At 39.5% G+C, this 25,087-nt stretch overlaps 1 protein-coding gene across 1 annotated transcript in view; it reads left to right on the forward strand.

Annotated features, from left to right (window-relative positions):
- Positions 1–25,087, forward strand: part of ATP8A2 (ATPase phospholipid transporting 8A2) — a 705,555-nt gene that overhangs the window by 604,272 nt on the left and 76,196 nt on the right. The window contains exon 28 of the mRNA XM_049867411.1: positions 13,951–14,025. Coding sequence (XP_049723368.1) covers positions 13,951–14,025 — 75 coding nt within the window. The remainder of the gene's footprint in view (positions 1–13,950; positions 14,026–25,087) is intronic.

The following is a 25,087-nucleotide window of genomic DNA, read 5'->3' on the forward strand; positions in this document are numbered from 1 at the left end:
AAAATCACTTATGTGTTATGTAGAGTCCACTATTAATAGTTACCATCTATTGAACACCTATTTGGTCTCATCCATAGTATCTTTAATCTTCTTTGTGCCCTGATTTCCCCATCTGTGGAATGGAGACAATGCTTACTTGTTAAGGTTGCTTGAGGTTTAAATGAGATAATCCATTTAGAGCGTTGCAAGGTTCTTGGCATAGAGTAAGCATTAAACGCATGTTAATTTTTATCATCATCATCAAAAACAAAATGACAATTTTAGAGTGTTTCTCCCTCCCTTCCATTCATTCATAAAATATATAACTCAGGAAGTTGCCTGTGCTCACGCAGCAACTAAGGAATTGTCTGATTAATTCTATAGGCTGCCCTATGATCATTTTTATGCGTCCTTTAAGGTTAAGTATTGATATCCTGCACGTATCCATTTATTAAGTACCTGATGTGTGCCAAGCACTGTGCCAGATACTGGGTGTGCCAGTAGTGAGTGGAGTCGATATGATCTCTGACCTCATGCATCTTACAAACAGTGGAGTAGAGAGAATAACAATGCAACAAAAAGTTATAGAATGTGGTGAGCGAAGAGAAAAGTGAGCTGTGGTGCAGTGATAGAGCAAGCAAGTTGATTTCTTCTACATAATTCTTTAAAGTAGAAGTAACATGTATTTGTTATGATAATAATGGTGTTTAAAGAACACATTAGTTCCCTCATTTGCCTCCATGCCTACCGAAGCAATCAATAGGAACCATTTGGTTAACCTTCCATAACTTTCTTTGCGCTCATACAAACATATGTAGGCTTATGCCATTTTTGTTGTGGTTTTACAAAAAAAATGAGTACAGCCTTGGAAACCTTAGGGAGCAGTTCTACTCTGTCCTGTAGGGTCATTATGAGTCAGAATTGGACTCAACTGCAAGGGGTGTGGGGTTTTGTTTTGTTTTTATACATGTTTCTCTGCAAGTTGCTTTTGTTTGTTTGCCTTAGAAGTTTGCGAATATGGTGTTTGCTGCTAGCATTGTACCCGTCCAAGACTGACTCAACAAGACAAAACTCTCCAAAGATTTTACGGATAAGACCCTCTCCATTTATTAGAATATGCTTTCTAGTCTCCATTTGTTCTGGCCACTCAACACCATGAGTTAGTGATATTTACTCAAGTGTCACAAAAGATACTTGAGGGGAAGTCTGTAGAGCATCTTACTACTGTGAGTGCCACTGCTGCTGCTGCTGCTATTGCCACTGTCACTTCTGACAGCTCTTCATCTATAGTAACATCTCTGACTTATTCCTTTGATCTCCTATCTATCTATCTATTTGGCTTTTCTTTTTTCAGTCTACTACTTCTTGGGCAACGCTTCATTTCCATACATATAGATTTAACATTTAAAATATGGCTGCTACGTATTTTATAGAATTGCTATACTTGCCCCGATAAAGGACATTCAGGTATTTTTTCTATACTTTTTGTTGTGTTTTCAACAACGGTGCTGCAAAATGAGATGTTTTTTTCTGTATAGGTGCTTTTATTTATGAGAAATGGATTTCCAGAAATAGGATTCATAGACCAAGTGTAGTTTGTTTCTTCATTATTTTAATACATCGCCAGCTCAAATTCCACAGAGATGGTAGCACATTGACTGTTAAGCAGATCTCTTGAATGGTAGTTAATCAACTCAGACACAATATACAAATTTGAAAATCATGGTTGTACTGCCACTTTAGTAAGAAACCATATGGCTAATTTATTTACTTAATGCTGACTAGGCTATGTTCCACTTCAGTCCTCGATCATGGGTCTTGAAGAACAGAGTACATAACAATCCATCCCTTCCCCAAATGAAACACCATTTAAGTATGTCATCTGTTAGTGGAGAGCCTGAGCAGCAGCAGGTACAACCCACCGAGGTTGGACTATGGCTGTTGGGACCTCCAGACAGGAGTCGGTGCAATTAGCCAAGATGGTTACTGCATTTTTGGCAGTCAGGCAGCAGTTAGAGCAAAGAAGGGTCTTTTTCCAAGAAGGAAAAGCCATTTAATAAGTTTGGGTTATTTTGCTCATAACAGCACTACATTTGAGGACCAAAAACCCCAGGAGCTTGGCAAGCCAGCAGCGCTTGGCAGGTCTTCCCACCAACTCACCAAGTCTGAGTCAGTCCAGACAGAACCTGGCACTCCCAGCTTTAACTGCATTCATTTAATAACATTCCTAGTTAACAAGAAAGTAACAGCAAAGGAATTTTTTTTCCCCATTAATCCAAAAGAGTCAAATTTAGTGCCTAAAAGCTAGCCAACACACTGTGCACGGGAGGGAAGACTGGCCATCTGTTTGGATTCACGACTGTATGTGTGGTGCATGCAGCTTGGAACTTCTGGTCCACCAAGAATGACGTTAATGTTTAGAAATTGGATGGTGCTTTCTTATTTTTGTATATGAATTAACATTTGTATATGAATAACTAGTGTGAAAGACTGATTTTATAGTGTGTCAGAAAGCCATCATGTACCTGTTTCATGACTAAATAAAATAAAAACTGAGCTAAGTATGTTTGTATAAATATTTAAAAATACAGTGGGTTCTCCTACTTTTCCCGCTTCACCTATGGAAATCTTGCCAAAATGAAATCAGGTTTGAGTGTTTACAATGTAAGAGAAAACCAGCTCATGGCTTTTGAAATTATGAGGTGGATTTTCTTGTTTATTTTGGTTTTAATTCTTTTTCCTCTACCAGATAAATTGTTCCAGTGAAATAAACAGGTCTGGTCACCTAGTGATGGATTATTTTAATGAAGAATGAAATTGAAATTGGAAATATTGAGAACGATTTTGTTTATGGCTTTTGAAACGCTACAGCACCTGCAACTGATAAAAATTAGTACAAACATAGCAAAGTTCTTTGAAGAAACATGTGGCCACACCAGTGCTGAGTGGGGTAGAATCACAACACTAGCTGCACAGAGGAAATATCCCAACTCCCTGCTAATCAACGACGTTGAAGTGAAGAGTGAACATTTTTACATGGTTCAGCAGTGCCTGAAACAAAGCTTGAGAAAGAGATGCTAAATTTTCTAGGATTTTCTTTTTCTTTTATTGTATGTATTCAACAACTTGAGTGTCTTGCGTGTGCAAAATTCACCCTCAGTATTAAAATGATTCCTAATTAGTAATTTAATTAGACTGCAAACGACTTCTTTAAAGTGTTAAAAAGCAAAGATATCACTTTGAGGACTACAGTGTGCCTGACCCAAGCCACGATGTTTTCAGTCACCTCATATGCATGCGAAAGCTGGGCAATGAATAAGGAAGGCCAAAAGAAGAAATGATGCATTTGAATTGTAGTGTTAGCAATAAATATTGACTATATTTTTTTTATACCATGGACTGCCAGAAGAACAAACAAATCCATCTTAGAAGAGGTACAGCCAGCATGCTCCTTGGAAGCAAGGATGGCGAGACTGCATCTTACATACTTTGGACATGTTGTCAGGAGGGATCAGCCCCTGGAGAAGGACATCATGCTTGATAAAGTACAGGGTCAGTGGAAAAGAGGAAGACTCTCAATAAGATCGATAGATACACTGGCTGCAACAATAGGCTCAAACATAACAACGATTTCAAAGACAGCACAGGACCAGGGAGTGTTTTGTTCTGTTGTTCATAGGGTTGCTATGAGTCAGAACCAACAAGACGGCACCTAGCAACAACAATTCACAATTTATAAAGATATATTTCTGTGTTAAGTATCTAAATGAGTGAGTTGACTGAATTCAGATCCACCATGTTCCTCTGTATATAGAAAGGGACTCTGGCTCTACATACCAAGTCAGGCTGTTGTTGTTAGGTGCTGTCAAGTCAATTCTGACTCATAGTGCCCCCATGTGACAGAGTAGAACGGCCCCATAGGGTTTCCTAAGCTGTACTCTTTTATGGGAGCAGATTATCAGGTCTTTCTTCCACAGAGCCAGTGGGTAGGTTCAAACCACCAACCTTTGGGTTAGCAGCCCAGCACTTAACCGTTTATGCCATCAGGGCTCCTTGAGGTCAGGCTAGAGGGAAATTATTCAGAAAGGAGTGAAAGTTTCTGAACCTACACCCCATACACACACACATGAATCTTGGCTTCATGGAATTTGTCACATGTCATTTTTTTTTTCTTATTTATAACAAACAACTCTTACTACAAGGTATCTAAATTTTAACAGGTTGACCTAAATAACTTTGTTTCGTTAATCTAGGATTTCTCAACAGTAGCACGTTTGACATTTTGGACTGAAAAATTATTTGTTGGGGCGGGGCTGTCCTGTGGGTTATAGAATGCTTAGCAGACATTGGGGCCTCTACCCACTTGATGCTAATATCACCCCACTTCCAGTTGTGACAATCAAAAAGGTCTGCAAAAGGGCTCCAAAAGGTCCAACCCATAGGGTGAAATAGCTCCTCAGAGGCAAAATCACCCTCAGTTGGAAACCACTGCTTAAATCAGTTATATAAATGAAACAACACAAAAAGTTCGAAACAACACAAGAGTTATTAGTGAGCTTTGTTCCTACCAGTGAGAGAACACTTTCACTACCTAGAGATAGTGAATACTAACCAATTTTATGTGTCTTCCAGAAAACAGCCATGCATATGTAAATGTGCACACCTGTCGTACACAATCATGAACATTCAACATATATTTTAATGTTTTTCATTTTAATGATATGTCTGTGAGATGTTTGTATTACAGGGCATACAGACATACTCTTTAATGTCTGCGTAAAGTTTCATTGAATGGATGAACCATAATTTAACCAAGTATCTATCACTGTCCATGCAGGTTGTTCTAATTTATTGTTTTTCCAAATAATGCCAAAGGTAAGTGTTACCATGTTGGGTACGATGTGATTACAGCTATAAAATATAATTTAGAATATGTCCCTAAAAGTGGAATCACTGGATCAAGGGAAAGTTAATTCAACATATTTGTAGATAACGCTACCTTCTCGAGTGGGTATAAAAGTAACTATTTCCACAGGCTATCAAACTTTTAAATCTTTGCCCATCTGATAGGTAAAAAAAAAAAATGATATTCCTGTGTGTATGTATATGTGTGTTTTAATATAAAGCAAGGTTTCTTGTATTTACGAGTCTTTTTCCTCCTGTGATCAGCCTGCATGTGGTCTGCCCATTTTCCTGGCCACTTGGAGGACTGTTTCCTTCTAATCTGTAAGAATTCTTCATATATTAAGGAAATTAGGTCTTTCTTTTCATAGGTGTTACAAATACATTTGTACTGTTTATCAATTTTATTTTAACTTTATTAATATTCTCCTCTATAGAAATTAATTTCTGTGTTTTAAATTTATTTCTCTCTGTACAATTTCTCAGTTTAGTATCTTGCAATGAGTCATTTTTCATGTTTAATTTTTTTCATGTTTTCTTCTAATGCTTTCAAAGTTTCATTTTTTATGTTTAAATATTCAACTCATCTGTAATTAATTTGGGTTTATGGATTGAGGCTGAAATAGAACAACCTTTTTCAAATAATATGGTAGTTTATTATATGCTAAAAGGTATTTCAAACAAGTGGGGTAAAGATGGCTTTTTCAACAAATGCTGTTGATACAATTATCTGGATTTGGGGGCACAAAATAATAAAGATGGATCCATGCCTGGTGTGTGCAAGTAACAACATGAGGCCATATGCTGGAGCTTAGTGGGCAAGAGGCAATGTGACAGTTAGGTGAGGCCTTATTATGTAGGGCTTTTTAAGTTGGGGTTATAAATTTGATCTTCTTTGAATAGTGTGTCTTTTTCATGTTTGTTTTACATGTTTCTCTTATAAAACCACTGCCCACTGCCGTCGAGTCGATTCCGACTCATAGTGACCCTATAGAACAGAGTAGAACTGCCCCATAGAGTTTCTAAGGAACGCCTGGTGGATTCGAACTGCTGAACTCTTGGTTAGCAGCCATAGCTCTTAACCACTACGCAACCAGGGTTTCTCTTATATGTAGCATATATTTTGGATTTATTTTTGTATCCATCTGAGCATCTTTTAATTTTTATTTTATTGTTAACCTCGCAGACATGTTTTGTGTTAGTTCTGTTATCACCTTCTATGCAATGTTTTCAGCTTTTAATTTTCCATAGTTTCTATCTTTTGCTAAAATTCTTGTCACACTTTCTCTGAGGACCTGTAAACATTCACTACTGGATTCTAGTATTGCATATCACTAGAGAGAAATATGAACCCAGCTTGATTTTTTTTCCCCTTGTAGGCTGTTTGCTTTTTCTACCAGAATGTGCTAAAGAATTACTATTTTTATAGTTTACAACTCATTAATTCATGTATCAGGATGAGTGCAGGTGTTGATCTTTCCGTATCTGTTGTTTTGTTTCCTGCTAATAGAGTGCCTTCTCCATTTGCTGAGCAACTGTTCAGAATATTTCAGAAATTTTTCTATTATATCTTTGCACATTTTTTCTGTCGAACTTGCTCTTTGTTTTTCCAAGTTCAGCTTTTTCACTCTTGCTGTTATTCTTTAACAGACTTTTATATCTCTGAGTTTCCTTTAAAATCAATGTGAACCCTTTGTCCTTAGCCTAGAATTTGCTTTCTCAAGCCTACCTTACTTACCCCCAACTGCGGTTTCAGCAATGTCTATTCTGGCTTTTATTTCCCTTAATATGGCTTTAATTTGTAATATTAAGGTTTTTATATCTGTTTCCTTCTTTGTATCATATGTATTTTCTTTTAGCCATTATTTTAACAAAAAGCCACATTTTCTTTATTTCCTTTAGACTTGCCAAGAGTGTTCACATTTTTTCTGCTCTGTGGCTGGGTTCTTCTATAGAGATTATTTCCTATGCATTGTGTTGAATTCCTTTATGTTTTTCTTTCTATTGTGCTGATGTCTGTGTCTAAGCCCCACACTATTTTCTTGTTGAGTGTTACCCATTTTTTTTAAATGTAGCTCCTTGTTACAATATGGGGAAAATAACAAGTGTTAGTGAGGATGTGGAGAAATTGGAACCTTTGTACACTGATGGTGGGATTATAAAATGGTGTAGCTGCTGTGGAACACAATTTTATGGTTCCTCAAAAAGTTAAATGTATAATTACCATATAACTCAGTAATTCCAGTCTAGGTGTATAGTCAAAAGAATTGAAAGCAGGGACTCAAACAGATACTTGTACACCAGTGTTCACTGCAGGATTATTCACAATAGCCAAAAGGTGGAAACAACTCAAGTGTCCATCAATAGATGAATAGATAAACAAAATGTGGTACATACATACAATGGAAAATAATAAATATTTTTTATCTGTGGAAACTTTGTCATAAACACGTTTATTTATGGAATAATATTGTGTCACATGGATATGACATTATTTATTAACTATTCTGTTATTATTTTTTAACTCCCCATTGCCTAGTAGAAATGAGGTGCTGGTACACACTACGTCATGGATGAATCTTAAAAATGTTACGCTGAGTGAAATATGTCAGCCACAGAAGGACAAACATCGAATGATCCCACTTATGTGAAATATCTAGAATAGGTAAATTCATCCAGAAGAGAGAAGATTAACTGTTACCAGGTGCTAAGGGAAAGGGCCTCCATGGTCTGTTAGTTTGTCGTACTACGGGAGCTTGCCTGTTGCTGCAATGCTGGAAGCTATGCTACTGGTATTCAGATACCAGCGGGGTCACCCATGGAGGACAGGTTTCAGCTGAGCCTCCAGACTAAGACAGAGTAGGAAGAAGGACCATGCAGTCTACTTCTGTAATGAATCAGCCAGTGAAAACCTTATGAATAGCAGCAGCACATTGTCTGATACAGTGCTGGAAGATGAGCCACCCAGGTTGGACAGCACTCAAAAGATGACTGGGGAAGAGCTGCCCCCTCAAAATTGAGTTGACCTTAATGACGCAGATGGAGTAAAGCTTTTGGGACCTTCATTTGCTGCTGTGGCACGACGCAAAATGAAATGAAACAGCTACAGCCATCCATTAATCATTGGAACCTGGAATGTACAAAGTATGAATGTAGGAAAATTTGAAATCATCAGAAATGAAATGGAGTGCATAAACATCGATATCCTAGGCATTAGTGAGCTGAGATGGAGTGGTATTGGCCATTTTGAATCAGACAATCATATAATCTACTATGCCAGAAATGACAACTTGTAGAGGAATGATGTTGCATTCATTGTCAAAAAGAACGTTTCAAGATCTATCCTGAAGTACAACACTGTCAGTGACAGGATAATATCCATACACCTACAAGGAAGACCTGTTAATACAACTATTATTCAAATTTACGCACCAACCACTCAGGTGAAAGATGAAGAAATTGAAGATTTTATCAGCTTCTGCAGTCTGAAATTGATCAAACATGCAATCAGGAAGCACTGATAATTACTGGCGATTGGAATGCGAAAGTTGCAAACAAAGAAGAAGGATCTGTAGTTGGACAGTATCACCTTGGTGATAGAAACAGTGCTGGAGGTTGCATCATAGAATTTTGCAAGACCAACAATGTATTCATTTCAAATCCATTTTTTACCAACATAAACGGCGACTATACACATGGACTTCGCCAGATGGAATACACAGGAATCAAATCGACTACATCTGTGGAAAGTGACGATGGAAAAGCTCAGTATCATCAGTCAGAACAAGGCCAGGGGCCAACTGTGGGACAGACCATCAATTGCTCACATGCAAGTTCAAGTTGAAACTGAAGAAAATCAGAGCAAGTCCATGAGAGCCAAAGTACAACCTTGAGTATATCCCACCTGAATTTAGAGACCATCTCAAGAAGAGATTTCAGATATTGAACATTAATAACCGAAGACAAGATGAGTTGTGGAATGACATCTAGGACATCATACATGAAGAAAACAAGAGGTCATTGAAAAGACAGGAAAGAAAGAAAAGACCAAAATGGACATCAGAGGAGACTCTGAAACTTGTTCTCGAACATCGAGCAGCTAAAGCAAAAGGAAGAAATGGAAGTAAAAGAACTGAACAGAAGATTTCAAAGGGCACCTCAAGAAGACAAAGTAAAGTATTATAATGACATGTGCAGAGAGCTGGAGATGGAAAACCAAAAGGGAAGAACACACTCAGCGTTTCTCAAGTGGAAAGAACTGAAGAAAAAATTCAAGCCTGAGTTGCAACAGTGAAGGATTCTATTGGGAAAATATTAAACAATGCAGGAAACATAAAAAGAGGATGGAAGGAATACACAGAGTCATTATACCAAAAAGAATTAGTTGACATTCAACCATTTGAAGAGGTAGCTTATGATCAGGAACCAGTGGTGCTGAAGGAAGAAGTCCAAGCTGCACTGACAGCGTTGGAGAAAGTCTCCAGGAATTGACAGAGTATCAATTGAGATGTTTCAACAAACAGGTGCAGCACTAGAAGTGCTCTCTCCTCTATGCTAAGAAATTTGGAAGGCAGCTGTCTGGCCAACTGACTGGAAGAGATCCATATTTGTGCCTATGCCCACAAAAGGTGATCCAACTGAATGTGGAAATTATCAAACAATATCATTAATATCACTGGCAAGCAAAATTTTGCCAAAGATCATTCAAAAGTGGTTGCAGCAGTATATTGACAGGAAACTGCCAGAAATTCAGGCCAGATTCAGAAGAGGACGTGGAGCCAGGGATATCATTTTTGATGTCAGAGGGATCCTGGCTGAAAACAGAGAATACCAGAAGTATGTTTACCTGTGTTTTATTGACTATGCAAAGGCATTCGACTGTGTGATCATAACAAATTACGGATAACCTTTCAAAGTATGGGAATTCCAGAACACTTAATTGTGCTCATGAGGAATCTGTACATAGATCAAGAGGCAGATACTAACTGGTTTAAAGTCAGGAAAGATGTGTGTCAGGGTTGTATCCTTTCACCATACCTATTCAGTCTGTATGCTGAGCAAATAATACAAGAAGCTGGACTATATGAAGAAGAATGGGGCATCAGGATGGGAGGAAGACTCATTAACAACCTGCATTATGCAGATGACACAACCTTGCTTGCTGCAAGTGAAGAGGACTTGAAGCACTTACTTACACCTCAACATAAAGAAAAAAAATTCTCACAGTTGGACAAATAAGCCACATCATGATAAACAGAGAAAAGATTGAAGTTGTCAAGGATTTCATTTTACTTGGATCCACAATCAACACCCATGGAAGCAGCAGTCAAGAAATCAAAAGACACATTGCACTGGGCAAATCTGCTGCAAAGGATCTCTTTAAAGTGTTGAAAAGCAAAGATGTCACCTTAGAGACTAGGGTGCACCTGACCCAAACCATGGTATTTTCAATTGCATTATATGCATGTGAAAGCTGGGCAATGAATAAGGAAGATGGAAGGACTGACACCTTTGAATTGTGGTGTTGGTGAAGAATATTGAATATACCATGGACTGTCAAAAGAATGAGCAAATATGTCTTAGAAGAAGTACGACCAGAATGCTCCTTAGAAGCAAGGATGGCGAGACTGTGTCTTACATACTTTGGACATGTTGTCAGGAGGGATCAGTCCCTGGAGAAGAACATCATGCTTGATAAAGTATAGGGTCAGCGGAAAAGAGGAAGACCCTCAATAAGATCGATTGACACTGTGGCTGCAACAATAGGCTTAAGCATAACAACGATTGTAAGGATGGCGCAGGACTGGGCAGTGTTAGATTCTGTGGTACAGACGGCCGCTATGAGTTGGAACCAACTCGGCGGCACCTAGCAACAACAACAACAAGGGAGAGGGAAATAGGCAGTTGCAAAAATGACAATGGAATAGTTAACAAATAATGTCATATCCATGTGACAAAATATTATTCTGTAAATAGACATGCATTTGTGACAAATATTCCACTGACACAAAAAAATTTTTATCAAAAAAAAATTTTTTTTATCATATAAAAGACGGAATATAAAACTGAGTGAACAATGTGATAATCAAGTGTATAAAGTGCAATGAAAAAAACACACCAAAATCATAAACATGATTATTCTGGATGGTGACATTAGGAAAAAAAAAAAAAAACTTTATGAAAAACTTCAAATATAAGAATCAGCACAAAGCCAATTCCTGTGAGGCAGAGGTCAAGTATATCCCAGATTTCCACACCCTTAAGCTGCTGCACCATCTCATCTCTGACACCGGCCACTCTCCTTCCCCTCATCACTCTTCCCTCCCCTGTTTGAGTTTGGCAATTTGCTGCAGCATCTCACAGATCTCACAACTGTACTTACAGCTAAGTGGTTTACTAAGGAACAGGGTACAACATGGGATCAGGATCAACAGGCTACAACTCAGGAATTAGGATAAGGAGGCATATAGGCAGAGTCTCCCTTCAGTGCAGGACAGCTCTCTCAGCTCCTCTTGGTCCCCTGAGGACAGGCTCCTCTTTGCCTCCTCAGGACAAGCTCCTCATCTACCCTGAGACCAGAACAACTAGATGGTACCTGGCTATAACCACTGAACTTTCTGACTGGGGTCACAATAAACCTGTCACCATCAAGTCAATCCCGACTCGTAGCGACCCTATAGGACAGGGTAGAACAGTCCCGTAGGGTTTCCAAGGAGCAGCTGGTAGATTTGAACTGCTGACCTTTTGGTTAGCAGCTGAGCTCTTTACCACTGTGCTACCAGGGCCCCTTTAGGAGCATACTCTAAATCATGTCTTATAGATATAATCACATCGTATTCAACATGAAAACACAAAGATGCTTACCTTGGCATTATTTGGAAAAACAAAAAATTAGAACAACCTTCATGGACAGTGAAACCATAATTAACCGTTCGATGAAACTTTATGTAGACATTAAAAAGAGTATGTCTGTATGCACTAGATAGATGGTCCCAAATAGAATGGGATAAGAATGTAGAACAAAACTCTTTCTTAAAAATGGCCAGACTAACTGAACCAGTTGAGACTAGAGGATTCTCTGAGACACTCTTTAAACCTTGAACCAAAACTATCCCTTGAGATCACCTTTTAGCAAAATAGCAGAGTGACACACAAAATAAAGGATATTACCCATAAGCATGGTGCTCTACTAAAAACCCATCTGTATGAGTCCAAAAGTTCAATATTTACTCCAAAGCAAAGATGAGAAGATGAAGGGCAGGGAAACTAGAGTGCTGGAAATGGAACAAGAACACCAAGAGAATATTGACACATTGTGAAAAATGTGACTAATGTCACTGAACAAGTTGTGTGGAAATTGCCAAATGGAAAGCTAACTTGCTGTGTAAACTTTCATCCAAAGCACCACAAAATATTACTTTAAAAAAAAAAAAATAACATCAAATAGGGGTGTGGAGGGATTTTTCAAAGTCAGCAAGCTTATCTTAGACTTAGGAAAGAACTCTAGTAATTTTTGAATTAAGGAATGAGATGATGAAAGATGTGCTTAAGAAAAATTTATCTTGCAATTGAATTGAGATATTTAATTTAATCCCACTGGGACTCAGTGAATCCCTCCCTGTTTTGTACCAAGCATAGCATAAGGTATACTGTGCATAGAGCAGCATAGAAAATAATTCCTAACTCAAGAAGCTTAGTCTGGTGGCATCAAGAGACTGATTTTGAAAACTTTGACAGTGGACTTTTAGTACCATGGTCAACAATTACTATAACACAAAGATGAGAATGTAAGGGGGCGGTGAGACTAGATTAATGGAAATGGAACAACCAGAATGCAAATAATGAAAATGTTCACACGTGGTGAAGAATGTAACCAATGTCACTGAACAACGTGTTCAGAAATTGTTGAATGAGAACCTAAACTGCTGTGTAAACCTTCACCAAAAACACAATAAAATATTATTAAACATTTTTTTTAGTCACGGAGTTTATTTCAACTCAGGTTATCATGAGGTTGCTGTTCACTGTTGTCAGTCTGGTTCTACCACACTAACTGATTAAGTCCATTGTGATTTTACATTGTTAAAGCAGATTTTGCGATTTCCACAAAATGGAATATTTTAGGGAAGGGTGGGTGGCAGTTCTGGCGTACCCAAATTCACTGGAATCCTGTTGTATCATAGGAATTCAGCTGGATTTTAAGCCACAGAATTTTATATTCCATATTTCGGTATTCATTGACTTCTATGTCAGGCTATGTATGGTCCATCCTCCTCATGGTTCACCCTGCCCCTCTTCCCCTCCATTCTTCACTCCTCCATGTCCTCATCTAATTACACCCTTGGTGATCGTTCTTGTCTCTAAGTCATGCAGCACTGATCACATTCTGGTGATTTGCTCTGCAGTTTCTTATGTCAGTGTTGCCTAATCAGTTAGAATGATAGACTACTTGGAGGCATAAGTAATAGTCTACATTTTATTTATTTACGCATCCTATGTCATTCCAGAAGAGGATTTTAGGCATATTACTTTCATATTATTGCATTTTGATCTTTTCTAAGTGGTTGACATCCAATTACGGAGGGTCACTATTGCATGAACTAAGAATATACATGATCAACAAGGTTTTGTTTTGCTTTTTTTAAATTTATGATTTTTATCTCCCATAAGTCCCACCAAGATAAATCGTATTTAATAAATTCACTTTACAAGATAAAAGAACATGAAGTGAGACTCTTTTCAGTCAGCGAGAAGGTGTTGACACAAGACATATTAGGCATAAATTAAAAATTAGTTGTTTTTCTGTAAACATTTGTATATTACCTCTCATAAGTTATTTATTTAACCATATTGATATGTGCCTTAAATCTCATTCTTCCTTCAAATGTTGAAGCTTGTGATCTTCAGGATTTATGTTTTATGAACGAGCCACTGCTATGGTCCCCTGGCTAATGATTCCTTAGCAGATGTGTCCAGCTGGTGGTCCACATTCCCCCACTACTTCTTCAGTGAGTGGAAACATTTAGGTCAACATTGATATAAAACTTCATGAACTTTCTTCTCTTTCAGCTTTGGTTCGCCTTTGTTAATGGATTTTCTGGGCAGATTCTGTTTGAACGTTGGTGCATCGGCTTATACAATGTGGTAAGCATCCTCCACCTCTATCTGATAGCATGCAGAACGTCAGTGACATTCCTTGGCTGTTTATGTCTGGGAAGTGTATCTAAGTCAATCATCTCTGTACATAGCAGGCAGCACATATACATCTTTAGGGCCTTTGTTGCCGAGAAACATCCTACAGAAGCCAAACTCCCCACACATGGTTTCAATCATAGCAGATCATTCTGGAATACTAACCCCATGAAATTATGAACCCATATATCTTGACGATAGACCCTCGTTACCTCCTTACTAAATGCCTGTGCGATATTTTTGTGTTTTTAACTCAAGTAAAAACGTCTGAACTGCATCTAGACTTATTCCGTTTCATACTTTCATTTCTGAATTCTTAAACACAGATACGAGTAGGCAGTATGTGATCTAGTGTTCTCTTTGTCCTTCTTAAAAGAGCATCTGTCCTTGCAGAAGGATGTGTTCTTACAGAGTTAGGACTAAAATAATGAATTCTGATTTCCAGCCCCTGTGGTGAATTGTAATGAGCTTATTTGATAGTTTTCATGAATTTGCGGTTATTTTTTTCATGACTTGACTGTAATGAATTCAAAAGCTGGAAATAAATATAAGCTGCAGGCTGAAACGACTTTATGGCTGCTTCGTGTTCTTGCTTTTTGTTTTACTGGCAGAAAGAAGGAAGGGACTTGTAGATTTGTGTGGCAGAGACCCAGTGCAGCCCATCTCTCTAGCTGTGCTCTCCCCCTTGTTTGGGACCCTAACCCTGGCATTCTCTGCCCTGTGGGAGTTCACATTCAGAAACAGCCTTCGTGGCTGGGAATAGCTAGAAGTTATCAGACCTCCAATAATATAAATTGTGGTGCTATAAATATTTATGGCTTGTGTATACATCTGTGTCTGGATATTCAAGTTCTTTGTGCACTTAACCCTTTTTTTTTGGGGGGGGGGCCGGTGGGGGTTGGCCGGTAACTTCTCTGCTAGGTGCTGGGTATAAATGAATAACACAAGTTCTCCATAGTCGTGTGGAGCCTACAAGTTAAGAGGGTCGGATGGTTAGAATAAGACTTCACTGAGTCTCAGTTGGAGCCCTGGTGGCACACTGGTTAAAAGCTCCGTTGCTAACAGGAAGGTCGGCAGTTCAAACCCACCAACCGCTCCGAGGAAGAAAGATGTGGCAGTCTGCTTTCATAAAGATTACAGCCTTGGAACCCTATGGGGCAGTTCTACTCTGTCCTATAGGGTCTCTATGAGTCAGAATCGACTTGATGGCAAAGGGTTTGAGTCTTACTTGGAGTCTTGAGTTTAAACTGCATGGATCAGTTAACCATGCTGTGGTACTTACCACAGAATGCACTAGCAAGTTGGTTACTAACACTTAAGCCCTAAGAGACAAAGGAAACCCTGATGGCATAGTGGTTAAGAGCTACAGCTGCTAGCCAAGAGGTCGGCAGTTTGAATCCGCCAGGTGCTGCTTGGAAACCGTGAAGGGCAGTTCTACTCTGTCCTACATGGTCACTATGAGTCAGAATCAACCGCAATAAGCTTGGGTTTTTTTTTTTTTTTTTTTTTTGGTTAAGAGACAAATGCGGTAGGTATGGAGAGCAGGGCTGAATTGGTATCAGCCCATCCCCTGTGGGAGAAAAGCTGCCCTAAATGTGTGCCCCTTGGGCAGTGGCTCAGTGCCTCCCCTCCACTTCCTAAGGGGAGAGAGCACAGATTGTGAATTTTTCAAAGCTGAAATAAAACTATTTTGAGTAGCTTAAAATTATGCAACAGTCAAGGAAAAAATAAATATGCTGACTGTTCCATACTGATTTACTGCTGGGAAGGGCCAAAGTGTCATGAGGGTGACACCTCACACAAATTCATACCCACGTGCGTATTTTATAAAGAGGAAGCTGAGGCCCAGCAGAGTATGTTTTAGAGCTAAAGACAGGGCTGGAATACATGCCACCTGGTTACTGACAATGGAGTTGTGCTCTATTTTCATGCTTGAGGCACGAGGGCCAGATTCTATTGTGTTCTATTCTGCTAGCTCACTGTAGCTTGGGCAACTCAAATTAACTCAATAAATTTTATTGTGCGCCCTGGTGGTGCACTGGTTAAGTGTTTGACTGCTTACCAAAAGGTTGGCAGTTTGAACCCACCAAGTAGATCCACAGGAGAAAGACCTAATGATCTGCTTCAGCCTAGAAAACCCTGTGGGGACAGTTCTACTCTGTCACGTGGGGTCACTATGAATCTGAATCTACTTGGCAGCACCGAGCAACTGTATGTAAGATGCTTGTAGGCTGTTGGGCTCTATTTTTTCAGACCATTCACATGCAAGTAACCAGGGGTTGTTTATAAAAATGCAGATTTCTAAGCCCCACCCTGTCTTAGCAAACAGTGTCTCAGAAATACTGCATTTCAACCAAACTTTTCCAGTGACTGATATGCACATTAAAGTTTAAGATCCACAACAACCTTTAATCTCTGGGGTTTACTCATTTATGTGTCCCCCAGACTATGAAGAAATAACCTTTTACCACCATACACAGAATAAAAGCCAGAGTGGGGGTGGGGAGGTGTAACAGAACTAGAGGCGAGTGGTGCGTTTTGACTGGGGAGATTGCAGCGCACTTCTTAGAGGTGTTATTTGAGTGAACCCTGAGAGGCTGTGATAGCAGAAGGGTGGATGGAATGCTAACTGGAGCGGTAGCGCAGCCATAGTGCACATTCATGCATCTACTGAATGGGGAGTTTCATTGCTTGGGGAATGTTCCAGAAGAAACGTTGTTGGTGTGTGGTGCAGGGTCAATTCTGGACTCATAGCGACCCTATATGACAGAGAAGAACTGCCCTATAGGGTTTCCTATGCTATAATCTTTATGGGAACAGATCACCAGGTCTTTCTCCTATGGAGCCACTGGTGGGTTCCAACCATCCATCTTTCAGTTAGCAGCCGAGCGCTTAACTGTTGTGCCACCAGGACTCCTCAGAAGAAACATCTAGGGGTAGGCAAAGGAGCCAAGCGGGAGGTATGACATCTGTATGGGAAACTCCTGAATTTCATGCTAAGGAACTTGAACTTTGGAAGGAAGTTGGAAGAGCCATCAAGAGTTTAAACCAGAAGAGTGATATCAGATCTGTGTTTCAGAGAGAGACTAGTGCTGTGAAATGATTGGAAGCTGAGAGTGCAGTTAAGCAAAGGTGAGAACTTTTGTGAACACTAACAGTGGGGGTAGAAAGAAGGAGGCTGATTGGAGAATGTGGCCAAAGGAAGGAAAAGGGAGGAGGAAAACACTGAGACTGGCGATTCTGGCATTTAGGTGTAGAGAGCAGCTCCTAACCGAATGTGAATATGTTGTTGCCGTTGTATTATTAGGTGTCGAGTTGATGCTGACTCACAGTGACCCACCTACAACAGAGCGAAACACTGCCCAGTCCTGTGCCATCCTCACAATCATTGCTCTGCTTTAGCTCATTGTTGTAGCCACTGTGTCGATCCATCTTATAAAGAGTCTCCTTTCTCGCTGACCTGGCTGGGGTGAAGAAGGGATGAGGTAGTTTTTAGCACATCCACTCTTAAGTTGTCGGTGATATCCTTGTGGATTATTTCCTTTTCAAAAATGTCAGTCCCTGCCAAGAAGCAAGATAGAATGTGGGTTGAGAAGATAATTTAGAAATGATGAGATCATGGCTTGCTTTCAAAAGAACTGCTTTTGTAAAAGATTTGCAGTATTGTAGATCTAAAAAAGATTGAGCACCTCCCCTGTACCAAGCACTGTTCTAGCTTCTAGAAATACATTACTGACCAAAGTAGGCATGATCTCTGCTTTTATGGTGTTTATGACACGGTAGGAGAGATAGACCACCAAAAATTAAATACATAATAAGACACCATGAGGAATGCCCAGCAGGACAAATGCAGGGAACTGGGAGAGTATGGAATAGGGGATGGGATCTGGCCTGGGGAATTATTAAAGCCTTTTCCCTGAGGAGCTGACCCTGAAGCTGAGGAATGAATGGGATAATGGAAGTGTAGGAGGGGAGAGTAAGCCATGGTTTGAGTAGCGAAGTTTTTTGTTTTGTTTTGTTTTGTTTCCATTTAAGGAAAGGGTAGACATGAAACAGTGCTTAAGTGCTCGGTTGCTAACCGAAAGGTCAGCAGTTCAAATCCACCAGAGAAAGATATGCCAGTCTACTTCTGTAAAGATTTAAAAAAACAAACCAAACTGAACCCGTTGCCGTTGAGTCTATTCCAATTCATAGTGACCCTGTAGGGCAGAGTAGACCTGCCCTATAGTGTTTCCAAGGAGCAGCAGGTGGATTCAAACTGCTGACCTTTTGGTTAGCAGTGGAGCTCTTAACCACTGCACCACCAGGGTTCCCCATAAAGATTATAGCCTTGAAAATCCTTTGGGCTAGTTTTTCTCTGTCCTATGGGGTCACTATGAGTTGGAATAGACTGAACAGCAATGGGTTTGAATTGGTTATATTTATATTTATTTACATATTTATATAGGTACATACATATAAAGGAGCCTTGGTGGCACAACGGTTAAACACTCAGCTACTAACTGAAAGGCTGGCAAATCAAACCCATTGGCTGTTCCGTGGGAGAAAGACTTGACATTCTGCTCCCATAAAGATTGTTGTTGTTAAGTGCTGTCAAGTCAGCTCTGACTCATAGTGATCCCATGCAGAACAGAAGGAAACACTGCCCCGTCCTGCGCCATCCTCATAAACATCGCTATGCTTGAGCCCATCGTTGCAGTCATCGTGGCCATCCATTTCCCTGAGGGTCTTCCTCTTTTTTGCTGATCCTCCACTTTACCAAGCATGCTGTTCTTCTGCTGATAACATATCCAGAGTAAATGAGACTAAGTCTCACCATCCTCACTTCTAAGGAACATTCTGTGGCTGTACTTCTTCTAAGACGGATTAAAGATTACAGCCTAGGAAACCCTATGGGGCTGTTCTACTCTATCTTGTAGGGTCACTATGAATCAGAATCAGCTGAATGGCACACAACAACAGAATACACACACACACATAAATATGCTGTTGTTTTGTGTATATATGTATATATGCTGTTGTTTTAAATATATATATATATATGATCAATGAGTGGAAAATGCCATAATTTGCAATTCTCAGAAGTGGGTGGGTGGGGGGTATTAATCGAGGGGAGTATATTACAAACAAAATGGATCAGAGGGATTTATAACATCAATTTTTTTTTTTTTTCATGATGGTCCCTAGCCCCAGAGCAGGAAGAGGGAAAATGGCTTGTATGTTTACTCCTGGAAGGATATGGTAGATCAAGATGGAAGGTCAAAGGACAGATGTGCTCACCTGATCATCCTGCATGTGGTTCAGGCTGGGTAGAGAAGCAATGATAGGTGCAGAGTGTTGGTAGACTAGGATTGATGGTTGAGGTGGACACAGCCATTGTTAAAAAAAAAAAAAAAAAGGGCCTAGAAATTACAATAAGGATGAAAAGTGAATTCAGTAACGATAGGAAAGTAGGAGGATATGGTGGCTAAAAAAGTGGATTTCAAAAGTAAAAAGGGCCCCACAGGGTGCACAGTGCAGTCGTTGGAGTGGGATGCCATGGAGTGGTGGCAGAGAAAGCATTTCCAGTTGGGACATTCAGATGGGCCATTGCCCTCCTAAGTCGATCATGTGGAAGGTCTAAATCTTTGAGAGCATGGAAGTTTGCCCCCCATGGAAATGTTCTGAAATTATCGTGGTTGCTTTTGTTTGGAATAAATTGAAATTTAGAAAAAAGTTGCAAGAAGAGTACAAAGAACTCCCATATACCCTTCACCCAGACCAATCAGTTATGTCCGCATTTGCTTCCCCTCTCTCTGTACGTGCACAAGAGCACACACTCTCACACACATGCACACACAGGTGCACACACATACTTTTCTGAACCATTTGAAAGTCAGTTAGAGGCATCAGGCCCTTTTACTGCTTAATATTTTAATGCATAGCTCCTAAGACCGTTCTCTTACATAACCACAGTATAATGATCAAAATCAGAAAATTTGATGTTGATACAATACTATCATCTAGCCCATATTCAAGTATGACCAAAATTGTTCCAATAATGTCCTCTTTAGGAATTTTTTTTCTCTAGTCTAGGATCCCTCCACAGAGGTCCCTTGGAAGAGGTAGTTGGGGGCATTTAGGGCATTTGCTGGTGGCCCCCTTCTGGGCTGCCTTCTTCTTTGCTATGTCCTTCAAGCAGTATTTCTTTCCTGCTTTTTCTTCTTCCGTCCTTATTGATTGTATGATTCTCTAAGCCAGCAAAAGTAGCAAATCATTTTTTCCCAATTTAACGCTTATAGCTGGTTAAAAAAAAAAAAGCTGGTTACGTAGCAGTAAAACTGACTTCTTGTTATTAGGTGCTGTTGAGTCGGTTCCAACTCATAGCAACCCTCTGTCCAACAGAAGAAAAAACACTGCCTGGTCCTGCACCATCCTCACAATCATTGCTATGTTTGAGCCCATTGTTGTAGCCACTCTGTCAACCCATGTCTTTGAAGGTCTTCTTCTTTTCTGCTGACCCTCTGTTTTACCAAGCATGATATCCTTCTCCAGGGACCAGTCCCTCCTAATAACATGTCCAAAGTATGTGAGATGAAGTCTTGCCATCCTCACTTCTAAGGAGCATTCTGGCTGTACTTCTTCCAAGACTTATTTATTCATTCTTCCAGCAGCCCATGGTATAGTCAATATTCTTTGCCAACACCATAATTCAAAGCGATCAATTCTTCTTTGGTCTTCCTCATTCACTGTCCAACTTTCACATGCATGTGATGCCTGGCTTGGGTCAGGTACACCTTAGTCCTCAAAGTGGCATCTTTGCTTTTTAACACATTAAAACTGACATGTATCTCTCCAAATAAGGAATGAATGCTGCCCTATTGGATTCCAGTTATACCCTTAGTCACATTTTTCAAATAACTCTTAGAAAAGGGGATCATCCATGAATAGAAATGTTGTCAGCAGAATGAGATTTAAAAGGCCTCCAGTGACAAAAGCTACCAGAATTAGGATGGATCGCGGCCAGTTTCTGTTAAAGAGATAACTCTAATGTTATTGAAACAGTTTCAGAAAATCAATCTGATTTAATTTTATCAAGTAGGCATAGCTTGAAGAAGAAAACCATGTGTCAACCTCACTTATAAACATAAATGCAAACATTCTCAGTAAAATATCAACAAATGATATTAAACAATGATCAAAACAATAAAATATTTGACCAAGTAGGATTTATTTAAGGTACACCGAACCAAAACTAAACCCGTTGCTGTCAAGTTGATTCCAATTCATAACAACCCTGTATGACAGAGTAGAACTGCCCCATAGGGTTTCCTAGGCTTTAATCCTTATAGGAGCAGACTACCAGGTCTTTCTCCCACGGAGCGGCTGTTCAGTTTGAACTGCCAACCTTTCTTTAGCAGCCAAGCACTTAACCACTACACCACCAGGGTTCCTCCTTAGGTAGGTGTACAGGGAATTCAAAATCAAGAAAACTTTCTCAATGTCACTATGTCAACTAAATGAAGAAGAAAAACACGGTCTCATAAGTAGGTACTACAAAAGCATTTGAGGCAATTCAGCTGCCATTCCCAAAATAAAACTCAAAATAGGAATAGACAGAAGCCAAGGAACTGTGATACAGACTGTTTTCTTAAAAAAAAAAAAAAAAGTAGCATATTGCCATAAATGGTAAAATTCTAAAACTATTTCATTTTAAATAAAAAATTAGGGAAGGCTGCCATCCAATAATGCAGCATTGTTTTGGAATTTTTAGCAACTGACAAGAAAATTAAATGAATATTGGAAAAAATTGAAACTATTTCTGTGCTTATACAAATATGCTGATAATAATACAGGCATGCACATATGCTCATATGATTTTGTATCTTAAAAACCCAATAGAGACCAGTAAAGGAATACTAAGATTGCCAGAGAATTTGACAATGTGACCAGATGCATGGTAAATATATAAAAATCATTAGCTTTTTTCCTATTCTAGCAATAAGAACCTAGAAATACACAGGGAATAATAATTCCTTTCAAAATACTGATTAAAGTTATATATTCATAGCAGTAATTTTTACAGTACCTATATGAAAACGAAACGACTCGATAGCACTGTTTTTTTTTTTTTATATGAAAACAGGAAACCCTGGTAGCGTAGTGGTTAAGAGCTACAGCTGCTAACCAAAATGTTTGCAGTTCAAACCCACCAGGCACTCCTTGGAAACCCTATGGGGCAGTTCTACTCTGTTCTATAGGGTCACTGTGAGTCAGAATCGACTCGGCGGCAATGGGTTTTTTTTTTTTTTTTTTTTCGGTATATGAAGACAACATAAAGTCTCACTGAAAGATATTTGAACAAATACCATTTTCTTATGTGAGAAGACTTAGAGTCATAAAAGAAACAATTCTTCTAAAATTAAAAATAAACTTATATGATTCCACATAGGATCTCAACAAGTGATTGTTTTTTTGAGGGGAGGGGAGTTGCATAAAATTATCTGAAGGTATACAAGAAATTAGCACATGTCTGAGAGTAAATATGTAAGGAAAGTTCAGAGAACAATCACAAGGTTAGGCTTATCTTTACTAAATATCAGACTGTACTATAAAAACCCAGACCCGTTGCCATCAAGTCAATTCCCACTTGTAGCAACCAAGACTGTAAATATTTATGAAAGCCAACTGCCACGTATTTCTCCTGTGGAGCGGCTGGTGAGTTCCAATCGCCAACTTTTCAGTTAGCAGCCGAGCTCTTTAACCACTGTGCCACCAGGAAGAATTTCAATTTAGTAGAAAATGTTTGGATTAATTAATTGTCCTCTCCCAGTTGGTTCTCCATCTGGAAGAAAGTAAAACTGGCTTCTTATTTTATACCATATACCAAAATAAATTCCAGATGTATTAAAGACTTAAATGTGAAAAATAAGACTATTAGAATCCTGCAAGAGCCTCCTGGAAAGTCCACAGAAGTTCCAGGGAAGGGAGACGTCCATAACCACAATCGGACACTCAGAAACAGTTCTTGACTTTATAAAAATTACAAGCTTTTGTATGGCAAAAGAAGCCATGAAGAAAGCCAGTAGACAAAGAGGACATTTGGATGAAATTCTGTAACAGAAAGACGGAATTGATATCTGTTATACTCAAAGAACTCTTAGAAAAGAGGATAAACTATAAATAGAAAAATGGGCAAAGGACCTGAGTAGACATTTTACAGAATTGTGAATCCAAATGTCCCAAAACTATATGAAAAGAAACCCAAACCCAGTGATAGTCAGGAAAATGTAAATGTTTTAAAAGTAAGGTTTAATATCTCTAATTTTTCCAGACTGGATAATAGAAAAAGACCAGTATAACACCTCTTGGTAGTAAGGAAGCAGGCAAAAGGTTACAGCTGTCCTTTGCAAGTAAAGGTAAACGATTGAAACCTTTTTTGAAAGCAGTCAGGCAGCATCTAATATCCTTACACCCAGCAATCCTACTCCTGGGAATGCCTCCCATAAAAATAAAAGAACAAGTATATACAGTACAATATATTACAGATATTTATTACGTAATTACTTGGTAACAAAGAATGGGAAACAAGATGAACGCCTACCAGGAGGTGTATGGTTGAAAAAATACGGTATGTCTCTACCATGAATTATTAGGTCAGCTTTGAAAGGACTGCATTAGTGTCGACTTGGAGGGATTGCCATGATGTATGTTAGGGAGAAAAGTATGATGAAGAAAAAGGTGTATAATAGCCCCCTTTTTAAAACAAATCATGAGCCCCAACAATCTACATATTTGTGTGTAGGATGCTATAAAAAATGAAATAAAACAACCCATTGCCATTGACTCATTCCAACTCATAGTCACCCTATAGGACAGAGTAGAACTACCCCACAAGGTTTCCAAGGAGCACCTGGTGAATTCAAACTGCCCACTTTTGGCCAGCAGCTGTAGCACTTAACCACTATGCCACCAGGGTTTCCATAGGATCTATAGGCAGGGTGAAAACATGACAGGGCATGCTAGGTTTTTAGAATCCCTGGGTGGTACAAGCAGTTAACACATTCAGCTGCTTACGGAAAGATTAGAGATTCTAGTCCACCCAGAGACACCTTGGAAGAAAGCCTTGGTGATCTACTTCCAATAAATCAACCTCTAAAACCCTGTGGAGCACAGTTCTACTCTGACACACGTGGGCTCACCAGGAGTCTGAAGCGACTCCAAGGCAACTAGTCTACTAGGTTGTTAGCCTAATGGTAAACTGAGGGGGAGAAATTGAAGTAGGTAGAAGGAGAAAGTCAAAGAAAATAGAAAAGTTGTGACCAGCAGTACAACAACTCTGGATGTTTTTCTCCTTGAAGTCTTTGTAAGGTCTTGAACTCCAGGGCTATTTTCCATTCTGCCTTAAGGTGAGTGCCGAGCACGAGGGTTTTATTGGCCTTACTCACCACCTCTCCAATTGCTTTAGCTGGACAGCTGTGTCAAAGGCCTCTTTCTCTGGCTCATATCCTCAGTCTCCAAATAAATGATATAAGTTATGAGTTCAGAGTTCTCTCCAAGCCATACTGCCAATTTCCATGGGCTGGCTGGAGAGCTTGCTGGGTTTGTGGGTATGGATTTGGTTGATGCCAAGGAGTCTGTATGAACCCATGGGATCCCAGCATCTGCCAAGCTGAAATGATACCTGCATCCCAAACCCCTTCTTCAGCACCTGGCTTCATCCTTCTAAAGCGCAGCATTATCATGTCACGCCCCTGTAACATACAGATAAACAGAAGTCTTAGAAGCCAGGCACCATCTGGCTCAAGAACTCATTGCTCATCTGAGGTTGCTTTGGTCTCCTCTCCAGGCTTGTCTTCCACCACGTCTTCATCTAGCCATCCTGTACATCTTAGAGATTTTCCCCATACCCCATGCTCATTCATACCTGAGACTCTGAGGGGGGCCTACACTAGGTGCTTCCTTCTGCACCCCTGTCACCAGCATCCATGATCATCATGCCAAATCCTATGGGTGCCCTACCTTGCAGGTCAGA

The sequence above is a fragment of the Elephas maximus genome, chromosome 23, assembly GCF_024166365.1.
Source record: "Elephas maximus indicus isolate mEleMax1 chromosome 23, mEleMax1 primary haplotype, whole genome shotgun sequence".
In the NCBI taxonomy this organism is placed as follows: Eukaryota; Metazoa; Chordata; class Mammalia; order Proboscidea; family Elephantidae; genus Elephas; species Elephas maximus.